General features: G+C 58.2%; 1 protein-coding gene across 1 annotated transcript in view; it reads left to right on the top strand.

Moving 5' to 3' along the window:
• LOC144610697 (guanine nucleotide exchange factor VAV3-like) overlaps positions 1–17,543 on the top strand; it is a 71,668-nt gene that overhangs the window by 39,437 nt on the left and 14,688 nt on the right. Inside the window, 4 exon segments of the mRNA XM_078429586.1 lie at positions 197–298; positions 2,464–2,561; positions 3,832–3,854; positions 6,579–6,624. Coding sequence (XP_078285712.1) covers positions 197–298; positions 2,464–2,561; positions 3,832–3,854; positions 6,579–6,624 — 269 coding nt within the window.

Here is a 17,543-nt window from a genome sequence, read left to right as displayed (position 1 = left end):
TATGCACGGCGGTGCACGACTGTGCCGGGCTGTGCACGACTGTGCCGGGCTGTGCACGACTGTACATGACTGTGACAGGCAGTGCATGACTGTACACGACTGTACACGACTGCACACGACTGCTCACGACTGTGCACGTGGGCTCATGTGTATGGGGCAGTCTAATAGAGCTGTTCCTGTTTCTGTCTCACGGCAGGTCCAACATCCGACCAGATGACGGCGACAGCAATGAGCACAGTTTTACCATGCACACCTTCGCCCAGGTCACTGTCTGTAACGCCTGCAACATGCTGCTCCGGTCAGTCCTTGCACTTCCCCATCCTGCTCCCACTCCAGTGCCCGACTCTCTTCCCATCTCCCCTCCTTGTTCTAACTGCCGGCCCCACGTTCCCCTCTCACGATCCCGATCCCCCTTCCTCACTCTGAATCCTGGTTCCCTCATCTGGCTTTGATGTTGGCTCCATGTCCACTGCCTGGTCCATGTCCACTGCCTGGTCCATGTCCACTGCCTGGTCCAATGTCCACTGCCTGGTCCATGTCTATGTCCACTGTCTGGTCCAATGTCCACTGCCTGGTCCCATGTCCATGTCCACTGCCTGGTTCCATGTCTATGTCCACTGCCTGCTCCATGTCCACTGCCTGGTCCATGTCTATGTCCACTGTCTGGTCCATGTCCACTGCCTGGTCCATGTCCACTGCCTGGTCCATGTCCACTGCCTGGTCCATGTCCACTGCCTGGTCCATGTCTATGTCCACTGCCTGCTCCATGTCCACTGCCTGGTCCATGTCTATGTCCACTGTCTGGTCCATGTCCACTGTCTGGTCCATGTCCACTGCCTGGTCCATGTCCACTGCCTGGTCCATGTCTATGTCCACTGTCCGGTCCATGTCCACTGCCTGGTCCAATGTCCACTGCCTGGTCCAATGTCCACTGTCTGGTCCAATGTCCACTGTCTGGTCCATGTCTATGTCCACTGTCTGGTCCATGTCCACTGCCTGCTCCATGTCCACTGCCTGGTCCATGTCTATGTCCACTGCCTGGTCCAATGTCCACTGTCTGGTCCATGTCCACTGTCTGGTCCCATGTCCATGTCCACTGCTCAGTCCCATGTCCACTGTCTGGTCCATGTCCACTGCTCGGTCCCATGTCCAATGATGGGATGAAGCTCCCAGTTCGCCGTGCTTCTCTCTTCTGCTCCCTGAACTGCCGAAGTTAACCTGTAACGGCGTGCTGGTCGCCCGGCAGAAGCCGCCGGCTGGGCTGGTGGATGGCAGCCTGGGTGTGGGAGAGGGTGCGTGAGGAAGAGGAACAAGGTGATTTTAGGAGGGTGGGTTGAATGAGTTGACTGACTGCTGCAAGAACCGTTGGGAATTGTCAGCAGATCAGGCAGCATCTGTGGAAAGAGAGACGTTTTGTATTTAAAACGTATTATACATGGGAAAGTGAGAAAGCAAGTTAGCTCTAAGTTGCAGAGGGGGGGGGGGGGGGGGGCAGGACAGGATCACTGTGTGCTGACTATTGGCCAGGAAAATGTGCTGACAAAATCTCCAGATTGATTGGTTCTTGCGGACAATCTGTAAGACAGAACGTGAGCTGCAGGAACTGTTTATATGAAAAGACCCGGAGTGCTGGAGTAACTCAGCGGGTCAGGCAGCATCTGCGGGGAACATGGATAGGTAACGTTTCACAGAGTGCTGGAGTAACTCAGCGGGTCAGGCAGCATCTGTGGAGAACATGGATAGGTGACGTTTCGAATCAGGACTACTTCAGACTGGAGAGTTTAGTGAACGAGGGAATGTAGTTTGTGATTGCAGGGCCAGACTCACGCTTGCGGGAAGAGGAACTGGTCACGTAAGGCATAACCCTTGGGAGAACTGGCCAGCCATTTAGTCGACACGAAGTTGTGAACGATAGACACAGAAAACTGGAGTAATTTAATGGGACAGACAGCATCTCTGGAAAAAAGGAATAGGTGACGTTTCAGGTCGAGACCCTTCATTTGACTTGCACACACTGAGGTGGGTATTCTCTGTTTGCTGCAGCTCAGTCAATATAGATTATTGATATGGATAGTTAATTATGGATAGGACAGGTTTGGGGGAATATGGACCAAACACGGGGAGGTGGGACTAGCGTGGATAGGACATGTTGGCCGGTGTGGGCAAGTTGGGCCGAAGGGACAGTTTCCACGGCTAATTGTGATCCACAGATTGTTGGAAGGAATGGATTTGGCCAGTCAGTGGGAAGAGGCTGAGGATTAGCGAGGGTCACCTGGGATGTCTTCTGCTCTGTTAGGATTCCAACCCGGATCTTCTCCATGCCTTTGCACAGCCTCCTCTCACTGACCCAGCTTTGATTCCTGTCCTCATTTCTGTCCTGGGTGACCCAGGCCCTGGTTAATTTCCTGCCCCACTTGTTGGTACCTCTCCATGTTTTAACTTTGGACCCTGCTTGTTACTCAGGGGGATATTTTACCAGGGATACCTGTGCACAAGGTGTGGATCCAGAGCCCACAAAGAGTGCTTGGGAAGAATTGGAATATGTGGCAGCATAGCAACAGGTAACGAACCAATGAAACGTCTTCACCAACACAATCTGGAAACATCTCGCAGGTGCAACGCAGTGGCACAGCGGTAGAAACCGAGAAACACAGACAATACGTGCAGGAGGAGGCCATTCAGCCCTTCGAGCCAGCACCGCCATTCACTGTGATCAGGGCTGATCATCCACAATCAGTACCCCGTTCCTGCCCTCTCCACATATCCCTTGATTCCGTTAGCCCTAAGAGCTAAATCTAACTCTCTCTTGAAAACATCCAATGAATTGGCCTCCACTGCCTTCTGTGGCAGAGAATCCCACAGATTTACAACGCTCTGGGTGAAAACGTTTTTCCTCATCTCAGTCCTAAATGTCCTACCCCTTCATGCACCAGAGACCCGAGCTCAGTCCTGTCTGTGTGGAGTTTGTACGTTCACCCTGTGACTCTGATTTCCTCCCACATTTCAGAGGTGCAGGTTTGTAGGTTAATTGGCTTCTATAAATTGCCCCTAATGCATAGCTGTGAAAGTGGGATAACATAGAACTAGTGTACGGGCGATCGCTGGTCGGCGTGGACTCGGCCCTGCTGGTCTGGCCAAGGGCCCTGCTGGTCTGCTGGTCTGGCCAAGGGCCCTGCTGGTCTGGCCAAGGGCCATGTTGGTCTGGCCAAGGGCCCCGCTGGTCTGGCCAAGGGCCCTGCTGGTCTGGCCAAGGGCCCTGCTGGTCTGCTGGTCTGGCCAAGGGCCCCGCTGGTCTGGCCAAGGGCCCTGCTGGTCTGGCCAAAGGCCCTGCTGGTCTGGCCAAGGGCCATGTTGGTCTGGCCAAGGGCCCCGCTGCTCTGGCCAAGGGTCCTACTGGTCTGGCCAAGGGCCCTGCTGGCCTGGCCAAGGGCCCTGCTGGTCTGGCCAAGGGCCATGCTGGTCTGGCCAAGGGCCCCGCTGGTCTGGCCAAGGGCCCTACTGGTCTGGCCAAGGGCCCTGCTGGTCTGGCCAAGGGGTCTGCTGGTCTGCTGGTCTGGCCAAGGGCCCTGCTGGTCTGGCCAAGGGCCCTGCTGGTCTGGCCAAGGTGTCTGCTGGTCTGGCCAAGGGCCCTGCTGGTCTGGCCAAGGGGCCTGCTGGTCTGGCCAAGGGCCCTGCTGGTCTGCTGGTCTGGCCAAGCGCTGTGTACTTGGGGTGAGCCTGTGCTGATGAGCAGGCAGGTGCAGGTGATGAGGACCAAAGATCGCATGTGGCCATTGGCTGATCCTGGTCATGTCAATGACCCCCATAATCTGGTAATTCATCTTGTTTCAGATCCCAGGAGAGACCAGCAGACGGTGAGTGATGCTGTTACTTTCACTGACATTGTGTGGGACGTGTGTGTGTATCCATACTGTTGTTTGTAGTCCTTGATGCATGTTTCTCCTGTATTCGTGTGTCCACGTGTGTTCATATGTGTCCACGTGTGTTCATATGTGTCCACGTGTGTTCATATGTGTCCACGTGTGTCCACATGTAGTGGCTCTAATGTGGACACCAGGCTGGGACTGAGGAAAACTGCCTAGAACAGAGGGTGACAGTTTATCAGCAGCAGTCGAGGGAAGTGCCTGAACATTGAATCTGACCACAAGACGATGATTATACGTGTTTAATATATGACAAAGTGCAGTTTAGTTTATTGTCACATGTACGGAGGTACAGTGAAAAGCTTTTGTTGCGAGCTATCCAGTCAGTGTGATTACTGTCGATTACTGTGTACAGATACATAATAAGGGAATGAAGTTTAGTGCAAGGTAAAGCCAGCAAAGTCCGATCAAGGATAGTCCGAGGGTCACCAAAGAGGTAGATAGTAGTTCAGCACTGCTCTCTGGTTGTGGTGGGATGGTTCAGTTGCCTGATAACAGCCGGGAAGAAACTGTCCCTGAATGTGGAGGTGTGAGTTCATAACTGATAAGGTCATAAGTGATAGGAGCAGAATTAGGCCATTCGGCCCAACGTCTACTCCGCCATTCTCCTGCCTTCCCCCCATAACCCCCGACACCCGCACTAATCAACAATCTGTCAATCTCCGCCTTAAATATATCCACTGACTTGTGGCCTCCACAGCCGTCTGTGGCAAAGAATCCCACAGATTCACCACCCTCTGACTAATGAAATTCCTCCTCATCTCCTTCCTAAAGGAACGTCCTTTAAATCTGAGGCTGTGCCCTCTGGTCCTAGACTCTCCCACTGGTGGAAACATCCTCTCCACATCCACTCTATCCAGGCCGCTCACTATTCTGTACGTTTCAATGAGGTCCCCCCTCATCCTTCTAAACTCCAGTGAGTACAGGCCCAGTGCCCACAAACGCTCATCATATGTTAACCCACTCATTCCTGGGATCGTTCTTGTAAACCTCCTCTGGACCCTCTCCAGAGCCGGCACATCCTTCCTCAGATACGGGGCACAAAACTGCTCACACTATTCCAAATGCGGCCTGACCAGCGCCTTGCACAGCCCCAGCATCACACACACACCCCTGTGACCAGCACCTTGTACAGCCCCAGCATCACACACACACCCCTGTGACCAGCACCTTGTACAGCCCCAGCATCACACACACACCCCTGTGCCCAGCACCTTGTACAGCCCCAGCATCACACACACACCCTTGTGACCAGCGCCTTGTACAGCCCCAGCATCACACACAAACCCCTGTGACCAGCGCCTTGTACAGCCCCAGCATCACACACACCCCCCTGTGACCAGCACCTTGTACAGCCCCAGCCCCACATACACCCCTGTGACCAGCGCCTTGTACAGCCCCACACACACACACCCCCCTGTGACCAGCGCCTTGTACAGCCCCAGCATCACACACACCCCCCTGTGACCAGCGCCTTGTACAGCCCCACACACACACACCCCTGTTGTTGATATAAATGCTGGCAGTGAGTTTGCTTTCTTTACTACCGATTCCACTAGCAGATTAACTGTTTGGGAATCCTGCACCAGCTCCCAAATCCCTTTGCACCTCCGATTTTTGGATTCTCTCCCCATTTAGAAAATAGTGTACACCTTTATTCCTACGACTAAAATGCACGAGACCACACTTTGCTGCATTATATTCCATCGGCCACTTCTCTGCCCACTCTCCCAACCTGTGCAAGTCCTGCAGTCCCTGCTTGCTCCACACTACCTGCCCTTCCACTTTTTTTCGTATAATCCGCAAACTTAACCACAAAGCCTTCAATCCCCTCTTCCACATCAGTTTTCACACATATAACTTTTGCCCGATGGGAGACGGGTGAAGAGGGAGTGACCAGGCTGAGACTGGTCCTTGATGATGCTGCTGGCCTTGCCGAGGCAGCGTGAGGTGTAGATGGAGTGGGTGGGAGGGAGGTTGGTTTGTGTGATGGTCTGGGCTCCGTCCACAATTCGCTGCGATTTCTTGTGGTGTTGGATGGAGCTGTTCCCAAACCGTGCTGTGACACATCCCGGTAAAATGCTCTCTACGGCGCATCTGTAGAAGTTGGTGAGAGTTGTAGGGGACATGTGTTCAGACTTGGTACGTTAACTAATTGTGCCTTCACAGATACTGCCCAACCTGCTGAGTGTTTCTAGCACATCCTGTTCTTTCAATAGAAGGCATTTTCAAAAGTATTTTTGAGTCCTGACTGCAGTTACTGGCTCATTTGGAGTTCTGGGATTGCCGAGGCAACTCGAGGCTGTCATTGTGGGCCGCGGGGCAGATAGAAGAGGAACATAAGACAACTCGAGGCTGTCATTGTGGGCCGCGGGGCAGATAGAAGAGGAACATGAGACAACTCGAGGCTGTCATTGTGGGCAGCGGGGCAGATAGAAGAGGAACATGAGACCGGAACATGGACCATCAATGTCTACTTAATATCATGGGAACATGGGAAGGCCTGGTCCCAACCCGGTGAGGGGAGGACTCAGGAGGGAGAGTAGAGCATGGTGGGACACAGATAGATATGTTGGCAGAGATCAGAGGGGCCGAGTGGCCTATCCTGGGGTTATAATTGATGACATTTGCTCATTTGTGTGCTCTCTCACACAGAATGGTTTCAACGGAGACGAGAAGCAGAGTTGCTCACTGGACACAGGTGAGTTCATCCATCCATGAACTGTCCATCAGGGAGTGGTGTGAAGGCGCGCCATGCTGTGGGAGGGGCGGGGGGAAGGGCGGGGAGGGAGGGGCGGGGGGAGTGAAGGGGTGGGGAGAGGGGTGGGGGTGAGAGAGGGGAGGGGGTGAGAGAGAGGAGGGGGTGAGAGAGGGGAGTGGGTTAGGGGGGAGGGACGGTGAGGGAGGGGCAGTGAGGGAGGGGTGGGGGTGAGGGAGGGGAGGGTGGTGAGGGAGGGGAGAGTAGTGAGGGAGGGGCGGTGAGGGGGGAGGGGCGGTGAGCAGGGGTGGGGGTGAGGGAGAGGAGGGTGGTGAGGGGGGAGGGGTGGTGAGGGGGGAAGGGCGGTGAGCAGGGGTGGGGGTGAGGGAGGGGAGGGTGGTGAGGGGGAAGGAGCGGTGAGCAGGGGTGGGGGTGAGGGAGGGGGTGAGGGAGGGGGGTGAGGGAGGGGCGGTGAGGGGGGAGGGGCGGTGAGGGGGGAGGGGCGGTGAGCAGGGGTGGGGGTGAGGGAGGGGGGGTGGTGAGGGGGGAGGGGCGGTGAGCAGGGGTGGGGGCGAGGGAGGGGGGAGGGGCGGTGAGGGGGGAGGGGTGGTGAGGGGGGAGGGGCGGTGAGCAGGGGTGGGGGTGAGGGAGGGGGGTGAGGGGGAGGGGCGGTGAGGGGGGAGGGGTGGTGAGGGGGAGGGGCGGTGAGCAGGGGTGGGGGTGAGGGAGGGGGGTGAGGGAGGGGCGGTGAGGGGGGAGGGGCGGTGAGCAGGGGTGGGGGGTGAGGGAGGGGGGGTGAGGGGGAGGGGCGGTGAGGGGGGAGGGGCGGTGAGGGGGGAGGGGCGGTGAGCAGGGGTGGGGGTGAGGGAGGGGGGTGAGGGGGAGGGGCGGTGAGGGGGGAGGGGCGGTGAGGGGGGAGAAGCGGTGAGCAGGGGTGGGGGTGAGGGAGGGGAGGGTGGTGAGGGGGGAGGGGTGGTGAGGGGGGAAGGGCGGTGAGCAGGGGTGGGGGGGAGGGAGGGGAGGGTGGTGAGGGGGAGGAGCGGTGAGCAGGGGTGGGGGTGAGGGAGGGGGGTGAGGGAGGGGCGGTGAGGGGGGAGGGGCGGTGAGCAGGGTTGGGGGTGAGGGAGGGGGGTGAGGGGGAGGGGCGGTGAGGGGGGTGGGGCGGTGAGGGGGGAGGGGCGGTGAGCAGGGGTGGGGGTGAGGGAGGGGGGGTGGTGAGGGGGGAGGGGCGGTGAGCAGGGGTGGGGGTGAGGGAGCGCTGCACTGTGGGGGGGCATTTGGACCCTAACCCTAATCCTAATGCATTTGGCACACTGGCCTTCATCAGTTAAGGCACTGAATATAGTAGTTGGACGTTATGTTACGGTTATACAAGACATTGGCAAGGCCATGCTTGGACATCATTAAGCTGGAAAGAAAGCAGAGAAGATTAGCGAGGATGTTGCCAGACTCGATGGACTGTTAGACGGAGAGGTTGTGCAAGCTAAGTCTTTATTCCCTTGAGCGTAAGATGCGGAACGGGACTTTATAGAGGTTTCTTCAGCATGAGGGATATAGATACGGCGTTGGCACAGTGTTTTTCACAGGGAAGAGGATCAAAAACTGGAGGCCACAGGTTTAAGATGACAGGGAGGATAGATTTAATGAGAATCAGAAGGACAATTTCTTCACACAAATGGCATGTAAACGGAATGAGCTGCCAAAGGAAGTAGTTGGCAATAAGAACATTTAAAAGACATTTGACAGGTACAAAGATTGGGGAGTTTTAGAGAGGTCTTGGTTGGCATGCATGAAGTATACCTGCCCCATACCTGCTGGACCGTGCATGTCTAATTTCCCTCTGGGAATGAATAAAGTTCTATCGTATCGTCAAAGACCGTGTGAAAGACCGTGTCAAAGACTGTGTCAAAGGCCGTGTTAGGACCATGTCAAAGACTGTGTAACATCCACATCGATGACGTCCACCGTCCTGTCTTCTGTCTTCTTATTCAACCCTTCAAAAAGCTCAATGAAACGACTCGATTCCTCACAAGCAGACCTTTTTGGATCAACACCTCCTTTTCCAAATTGCAATGAATGCTGTTATTGAACACGTGGTGCTTTCCTGAAGGTTTGGGTTGGACAAGTGTGAAAGCAGAGAGGTCAATCTGCCAACTGAGAGTGCTTTTGTCTTTCACTGAGGGTGGAGATTTGTAGAAGTTAATCTTCTTTGAAGAAGTAAATAGCAGGACTGACAAACGAGAGTCAGTAGATGTTGCTCACCTGGATTTTCAGAAACCCCTTGATAAGATGCCACATGTGAGGCTGCTACGGAAGATGAGAGCCCACGGTATGAATGGGCAGGTACTGGCTGGATGGCGGAAGGCAAAGAGTGGCAGTGAAGGGGGCTTTCTCTGTTTGGCTGCCAGTGACTAGCGGAGTTCCGCAGGGGTCGGTGTTGGGGCCGTTACTCTTCACGTTGTATATTAATACGATACACTACGATAGAATTTTATTTATCCCAGGAGGGAAATTGATCTGCCAACAGTCTTAAAAACACAATATACACAAAACACAAAATACATGAAAATATGAAATTAAAATGAGGGGTGGCAAGGCATGGGGGGTGGGGGGTGGGGGATGGGTAAAGATTGGGGGGTGGTGGGGTGGGCAAAGATTGGGGGATGGGCAAAAATTGGGGGGTGGGGGGATGGGCAAAGATTGGGGGGTGGGTGTGGGCACAGATTGGGTGGTGGGGGTGTGGGAAAAGATTGGGGGTGGGGGGGGTGGGCAAAGATTGGGGGGGTGGGCAAAGATTGGGGGGGGTGGGGGAATGGGCAAAGATTGGGGGGTGGTGGGGAGGGCAAAGATTGGGGGGTGGGGGTGTGGGCAAAGATTGGGGGGTGGGGGTGTGGGAAATGATTGGGGAGTGGGGGGGATGGGCAAAGATTGGGGGGTGGGGGATGGGCAAAGATTGGGGGGTGGGGGTGTGGGCAAAGATTGGGGGGGTGGGGGGATGGGCAAAGATTGGGGGGGTGGGGGGATGGGCAAAGATTGGGGGATGGGCAAAGATTGGGGGGTGGGGGGGATGGGCAAAGATTGGGGGGTAGGGGGAATGGGCAAAGATTGGGGATGGGGGGAAGGGCAAAGATGGGGGGGTGGGAAAACATTGGGGGGTGGGGGGATGAGCAAAGATTGGGGGAATGGGCAAAGATTGGGGGGTGGGGGAATGGGCAAAGATTGGGGGGTGGGGATGGGCAAAGATTGGGGGGTGGGGGTGTGGGCAAAGATTGGGGGGTGGGGGTGTGGGCAAAGATTGGGGGGTGGGGGGGGTGGGAAATGATTGGGAGGTGGGGGGATGGGCAAAGATTGGGGGGTGGGGGGGGTGGGCAAAGATTGGGGGGTGGGGAGATGGGCAAAGATTGGGGGGGTGGGGGGATGGGCAAAGATTGGGGGGTGGGGGGATGGGCTATGATTGGGGGGTGGGGGTGTGGGCAAAGATTGGGGGGTGGGGGTGTGGGCAAAGATTGGGGGTTGGGGGTGTGGGCAAAGATTGGGGGGTGGGGGTGTGGGCAAAGATTGGGGGGTGGGGGGTGGGAAATGATTGGGAGGTGGGGGGATGGGCAAAGATTGGGGGGTGGGGGGGGGTGGGCAAAGAATGGGGGGTGGGGGGATGGGCAAAGATTGGGGGGTGGGGGGATGTGCAAAGATTGGGGGATGGGCAAAGATTGGGGGGTGGGGGTGTGGGCAAAGATTAGGTGGTGGGGGAGATGGGCAAAGATTGGGGGGTGGGGGGATGGGCAAAGATTGGGGGGTGGAGGGATGGGCAAAGATTGGGGGTGGGGGGATGGGCAAAGATTGGGGGGTGGAGGGATGGGCAAAGATTGGGGGGTGGGGGGATGGGCAAAGATTGGGGGGTGGAGGGATGGGCAAAGATTCGGGGATGGGGGATGGGCAAAGATTAGGGGGTGGGCAAAGATTGGGGGGGGGTGGGGGAATGGGCAATGATTGGGGGGTGGGGGGGATGGGCAAAGATTGGGGGGTGGGGGATGGGCAAAGATTGGGGGGTGGGGGGATGGGCAAAGATTGGGGGGTGGGGGGGATGGGCAAAGATTGGGGGGTGGGCAAAGATTGGGAGGTGGGGGTGTGGGCAAAGATTAGGGGGTGAGGGGGAATGGGCAAAGGTGGGGGGGGGGGTTGGGGGAATGGGCAAAGATTGGGGGGGGTGGGGGGGGCAAAAATTGGGGGGTGGGAGGGTGGGCAAAGATTGGGGAAGTGTGTGGGGGAATGAGCAAAGATTGGGGTGGGGGTGTGGGCAAAGATTCGGGGGTGGGGGTGTGGGCAAAGATTGGGGGGTGGGGGTGTGGGCAAAGATTGGGGGTGTGGGGGTGTGGGCAAAGATTGGGGGTGGGGGTGTGGGCAAAGATTGGGGTTGGGGGGTGGGCAAAGATTGGGGGGTGGGGGATGGGCAAAGATTGGGGGGTGGGGGTGATGGGCAAAGATTGGGGGGTGGGGGGTGGGCAAAGATTGGGGGGTGGGGGTGTGGGCAAAGATTGGGGGGTGGGGGGTGGGAAATGATTGGGAGGAGGGAGGGTGGGCAAAGATTGGGGGTGGGGGTGTGGGCAAAGATTGGGGGGTGGGGGTGTGGGAAATGATTGGGAGGTGGGGGGGGTGGGGCAAAGATTGGGGGGTGGGGGATGGGCAAAGATTGGGAGGTGGGGGGGATGGACAAAGATTGGGGGGTGAGGGGGATGGGCAAATATGGGGGTGGGGGGATGGGCAAAGATTGGGGGTGGGGGGGTGGGCAAAGATTGGGGGGTGGGGGATGGGCCAAGATTGGGGGGTGGAGGGATGGGCAAAGATTGGGGGTGGGGGGGTGGGCAGAGATTGGGGGTGGGGGGATGGGCAAAGATTGGGGGGTGGGCAAAGATTGGGGGGTGCGGGGATGGGCAATGATTGGGGGGTGGGGGTATGGGCAAAGATTGGGGGGGGGGGTGTGGGCAATGATTGGGGGGTGGGGTGTGGGCAAAGATTGGGGGGTGGGGGTGTGGGCAAAGATTGGGGGGTGGGGGGGGTGGGAAATGATTGGGAGGTGGGGGGATGGGCAAAGATTGGGGGTGGGGGGTGGGCAAAGATTGGGGGGTGGGGGGATGGGCAAAGATTGGGGGGTGAGGGGATGGGCAAAGATTGGGGGTGGGGGGATGGGCTATGATTGGGGGGTGGGGGTGTGGGCAAAGATTGGGGGGTGGGGGTGTGGGCAAAGATTGGGGGTTGTGGGTGTGGGCAAAGATTGGGGGGTGGGGGTGTGGGCAAAGATTGGGGGGTGGGGGTGGGAAATGATTGGGAGGTGGGGGGATGGGCAAAGATTGGGGGGTGGGGGGTGGGCAAAGATTGGGGGGTAGGGGGATGGGCAAAGATTGGGGGATGTGCAAAGATTGGGGGATGGGCAAAGATTGGGGGGTGGGGGTGTGGGCAAAGATTCGGTGGTGGGGGAGATGGGCAAAGATTGGGGGGTGGGGGGATGGGCAAAGATTGGGGGGTGGAGGGATGGGCAAAGATTGGGGGTGGGGGGGTGGGCGAAGATTGGGGGGTGGAGGGATGGGCAAAGATTGGGGGGTGGGGGGATGGGCAAAGATTGGGGGGTGGGGGATGGGCAAAGATTGGGGGGTGGAGGGATGGGCAAAGATTCGGGGATGGGGGATGGGCAAAGATTGGGGGGTGGGGGTGTGGGCAAAGATTGGGGGATGGGGGTGTGGGAAATGATTGGGAGGTGGGGGGGGTGGGCAAAGATTGGGGGGTGGGGGGATGGGCAATGATTGGGGGGTGAGGGGGATGGGCAAAGATTGGGGGTGGGGGGATGGGCAATGATTGGGGGGTGAGGGGGATGGGCAAAGATTGAGGGTGGGGGGATGGGCAAAGATTGGGGGTGGGGGGGATGGGCAAAGATTGGGGGGGTGGGGGATGGGCCAAGATTGGGGGGTGGAGGGATGGGCAAAGATTGGGGGTGGGGGGTGGGCAGAGCTTGGGGGTGGGGGGATGGGCAAAGATTGGGGGGTGGGGGGATGGGCAAAGATTGGGGGGTGGGGGGATGGGCAAAGATTGGGGGGTGGGGGGGTGGGCAATGATTGGGGGGTAGGGGTGTGGGCAAAGATTGGGGGGTGGGGGTGTGGGCAAAGATTGGGGGGTGGGGGGGTGGGAAATGATTGGGAGGTGGGGGGATGGGCAAAGATTGGGGGATGGGGGGGTGGGCAAAGATTGGGGGGTGGGGGGATGGGCAAAGATTGGGGGTGGGGGGATGGGCAAAGATTGGGGGGTGGGGGGTGGGCTATGATTGGGGGGTGGGGTGTGGGCAAAGATTGGGGGGTGGGGGTGTGGTCAAAGATTGGGGGTTGGGGGTGTGGGCAAAGATTGGGGGGTGGGGGTGTGTGCAAAGATTGGGGGGTGGGAGGGTGGGAAATGATTGGGAGGTGGGGGGATGGGCAAAGATTGGGGGGTGGGGGGGTGGGCAAAAATTGGGGGGTGGGGGGATGGGCAAAAAATGGGGGGTGGGGGGATGTGCAAAGATTGGGGGATGGGCAAAGATTGGGGGATGGGGGTGTGGGCAAAGATTGGGTGGTGGGGGATGGGCAAAGATTGGGGGGTGGGGGGATGGGCAAAGATTGGGGGGTGGGGGTGTGGGCAAAGATTGGGGGGTGGGGGGATGGGCAAAGATTGGGGGGTGGGGGGATGGGCAAAGATTGGGGTGTGGGGGTGTGGGCAAAGATTGGGGGGTGGGGTGTGGGCAAAGATTGGGGGGTGGGAGGGTGGGCAAAGATTGGGGGGGGGTGGGGGTGTGGGCAAAGATTAGGGGGTGAGGGGGAATGGGCAAAGATTGGGGGGTGGGGTGTGGGCAAAGATTGGGGGGTGGGAGGGTGGGCAAATATTCGGGGGTGGGTGGGGGAATGGGCAAAGATTGGGGTGGGGGTGTGAGCAACGATTGGGGGGTGGGGGTGTGGGCAAAGATTGGGGGGTGGGGGTGTGGGCAAAGATTGGGGGGATGGGGGTGTGGGCAAAGATTGGGGGGTGGGGGTGTGGGCAAAGTTTGGGGGGTGGGGGTGTGGACAAAGATTGGGGGGTGGGGGGATGGGCAAAGATTGGGGGGTGGGGGGATGGGCAAAGATTGGGGGTGGGGGGATGGGCAAAGATTGGGGGGTGGGGGGGAATGGGCAAAGATTGGGGGGTGGGGTGTGGGCAAAGATTGGGGGGTGGGGGTGTGGGCAAAGATTGGGGGGTGGGAGGGTGGGCAAATATTCGGGGGTGGGTGGGGAAATGGGCAAAGATTGGGGTGGGGGTGTGAGCAACGATAGGGGGGTGGGGGTGTGGGCAAAGATTGGGGGGTGGGGGTGTGGGCAAAGATTGGGGGGTGGGGGGTGGGGAAAGATTGGAGGTGGGGGTGTGGGCAAAGATTGGGGGTGCGGTGTGGGCAACGATTGGGGGGGTGGGGGTGTGGGCAAAGATTGGGGGGTGGGGGTGTGGGCAAAGATTGGGGTGTGGGGGTGTGGGCAAAGGTTGGGGGTGGGGGTGTGGGCAAAGATCGGGGGTGGGGAGGTGGGCAAAGATTGGGGGGTGGGGGGTAGGGAAAGATTGGAGGTGGGGGGGGTGGGCAAAGATTGGGGGTGGGGTGTGTGCAAAGATTGGGGGGGGGTGGTGGGGGTGTGGGCAAAGATTGGGGGGTGGGGGTGTGGACAAAGATTGGGGGGTGGGGGATGGGCAAAGATTGGGGGGTGGGGGGATGGGCAAAGATTGGGGGGTGGGGGGATGGGCAATGATTGGGGGGTGGGGGTGTGGGCAAAGATTGAAACATCTTATTGAAACATATAAGATAATTAGGGGATTGGACACATTAGAGGCAGGAAACATGTTCCCAATGTTGGGGGAGTCCAGAACAAGGGGCCACAGTTTAAGAATAAGGGGTAGGCCATTTAGAACGGAGATGAGGAAGAACTTTTTCAGTCAGAGAGTGGCGAATGTGTGGAATTCTCTGCCTCAGAAGCCAGTGGAGGCTGGTTCGTTGGATGCTTTCAAGAGAGAGCTGGATAGAGCTCTTAAGGATAGCGTAGTGAGGGGGTATGGGGAGAAGGCAGGAACGGGGTACTGATTGAGAGTGATCAGCCTACTCCTGCACCTATTGCCTATTGTCTATTGTCTATTGGTGGTGGGGGATGGGCAAAGATAGGGGGTGGGCATAGATTGGGGATGGAGGAATGGGTAAAGATTGGGGGGTGGGGGAATGGGCAAAGATTGGGGTGTGGGGGTGTGGGCAAAGATTGGGAGGTGGGGTGTGGGCAAAGATTGGGGGGTGGGGGGATGGGCAAAGATTGGGGTGTGGGGGTGTGGGCAAAGATTGGGAGGTGGGGTGTGGGCAAAGATTGGGGGGTGGGGGGATGGGCAAAGATTGGGGGGTGGGGGATGGGCAAAGATTGGGGTGTGGGGGTGTGGGCAAAGATTGGGTGGTGGGGGGGATGGGCAAAGATTGGGGGGTGGGGGGATGGGCAAAGATTGGGGGGTGGGGGATGGGCAAAGATTGGGGGGTTTGGGTGTGGGCAAAGATTGGGGGGTGGGGTGTGGGCAAAGATTGGGGGTGGGGGGATGGGCAAAGATTGGGGGTGGGGGATGGGCAAAGATTGGGGGGTTTGGGTGTGGGCAAAGATTGGGGGGTGGGGGTGTGGGCAAAGATTGGGGGTGGGGGGAATGGGCAAAGATTGGGGGTGGGCAAAGATGGGGGGGGTGGGCAAAGATTGGGGATGGGGAAGGGCAAAGATGGGGGGGGTAGGAAAAGATTGGGGGGTGGGGGATGGGCAAAGATTGGTGGTGGGGGGATGGGCAAAGATGGGGGAGATGGGCAAAGATTGGGGGTGGGGGAATGGGCAAAGATTGGGAGGTGGGGGTGTGGGCAAAGATTGGGGTGTGGGAGTGTGGGCAAAGATTGGGAGGTGGGGGTGTGGGCAAAGATTAGGGGGTGAGGGGGAATGGGCAAAGATGGGGGGGTTGGGGGAATGAGCAAAGATTGGGGGATGGTGTGGGTGGGAAAAGATTGGGGGGTGGGAGGGTGGCCAAATATTCGGGGGTGAGTGGGGGAATGGGCAGAGATTGGGGTGGGGGTGTGGGCAAAGATTGGGTGGTGGGGATGTGGGCAAAGATTGGGGGTTGGGGGTGTGGGCAAAGATTGGGGGTGTGGGGGTGTGGGCAAAGATTGGGGGTGGGGGTGTGGGCAAAGATCGGGGGTGGGGAGGTGGGCAAAGATTGGGGGGTGGGGGTGGGGAAAGATTGGGGGGTGGGGGTGTGGGCAAAGATTGGGGGTGGGGTGTGGGCAAAGATTGGGGGGTGGGGGTGTGGGCAAAGATTGGGGGGTGGGGGGATGGGCAAAGATTGGGGGGTGGGGGGTGGGCAAAGATTGGGGGGTGGGGTGTGGGCAAAGATTGGGGGTGGGGGGATGGGCAAAGATTGGGGGTGTGGGGGAATGGGCAAAGATTGGGGGTGGGCAAAAATTGGGGGATGGGCAAAGATTGGGGATGGGGGGAAGGGCAAAGATGGGGGGGGTGGGGGATGGGCAAAGATTGAAACATCTTATTGAAACATACAAGATAATTAGGGGATTGGACACATTAGAGGCAGGAAACATGTTCCCAATGTTGGGGGAGTCCAGAACAAGGGGCTACAGTTTAAGAATAAGGGGTAGGCCATTTAGAACGGAGATGAGGAAGAACTTTTTCAGTCAGAGAGTGGTGAAGGTGTGGAATTCTCTGCCTCAGAAGGGAGTGGAGGCCAGTTCGTTGGATGCTTTCAAGAGAGAGCTGGATAGAGCTCTTAGGGATAGCGGAGTGAGGGGGGGGGGGGTATGGGGAACGGGGTACTGATTGAGAGTGAATGGCGGTGCTGGCTCGAAGGGCTGAATGGCCTACTCCTGCACCTATTGTCCATTGTCTATTGTCTATTGGTGGTGGGGGGATGGGTAAAGATTGGGGGGTGGGGATGGGCAAAGTTTGGGGTGTGGGGGTGTGGGCAAAGATTAGGGGGTGAGGGGGAATGGGCAAAGATGCGGGGGTTGGGCAAAGATTGGGGGGTGGGGGGTGGATGGGCAAACATTGGGGGGGGGGTGGGGGGATGGGCAAAGTTTGGGGGTTGGGCAAAGATTGGGGGTGAATGGGCAAAGATTGGGGGGTGGGGGATGGGCAAAGATTGGGGGGTGGGGGTGTGGGCAAAGATTTGGGGTGTGGGCAAAGATTGGGCGGTGGGGGGATGGGAAAAGATGGGGGGATAGGCAAAGATTGGGGTGGGTGGGGGATGGGCAAAGATTGGGGGTGGGTGGGCAAAGATTGGGGGTGGGGGATGGGCAAAGATTTGGGGTGGGGATGTGCAAAGATTGGGGGTGGGCAAAGATTGGGGGGGGGGTGGGCAAAGATTGGGGGTGGGCAAAGATTGGGGGGTGGGGATGGGCAAGGATTGGGGGGTGGGGTGGGCAAAGATTGGGGGTGGGTGGGCAAAGATTGGGGGGTGGGGGATGGGCAAAGATTTGGGGTGGGGATGTGCAAAGATTGGGGGTGGGCAAAGATTGGGGGGGGGGTGGGCAAAGATTGGGGGTGGGCAAAGATTGGGGGTGGGGTGGGCAAAGATTGGGGGTTGGGGGGATGGGCAAAGATTGGGGGGTGGGGGGATGGGCAAAGATTGGGGGGTGGAGGATGGGCTAAGATTGGGGGGTGGGGGGGTGGGGGATGTGCAAACATTAGGGTGTGGGGGGAGTAGCCAGTCTATCCCACGACAGAAGGGGGAGGAGTTGTACAGTTTGATAGCTACAGGGAAGAAGGATCTCCTGTGGCGTTCTGTGTTGCATCTTTGTGGAACCAGTCTGTTGCTGAAGGTGCTGCTCAGGTTGACCAGTGGGTCATGGAGGGGGTGAGTTGTAT

This window comes from Rhinoraja longicauda, chromosome 37, assembly GCF_053455715.1.
Source record: "Rhinoraja longicauda isolate Sanriku21f chromosome 37, sRhiLon1.1, whole genome shotgun sequence".
NCBI classification, from domain to species: Eukaryota; Metazoa; Chordata; class Chondrichthyes; order Rajiformes; family Arhynchobatidae; genus Rhinoraja; species Rhinoraja longicauda.
Note: the sequence above shows the minus strand (reverse complement) of the source record. Positions and strands in the feature narration are given on the sequence as shown.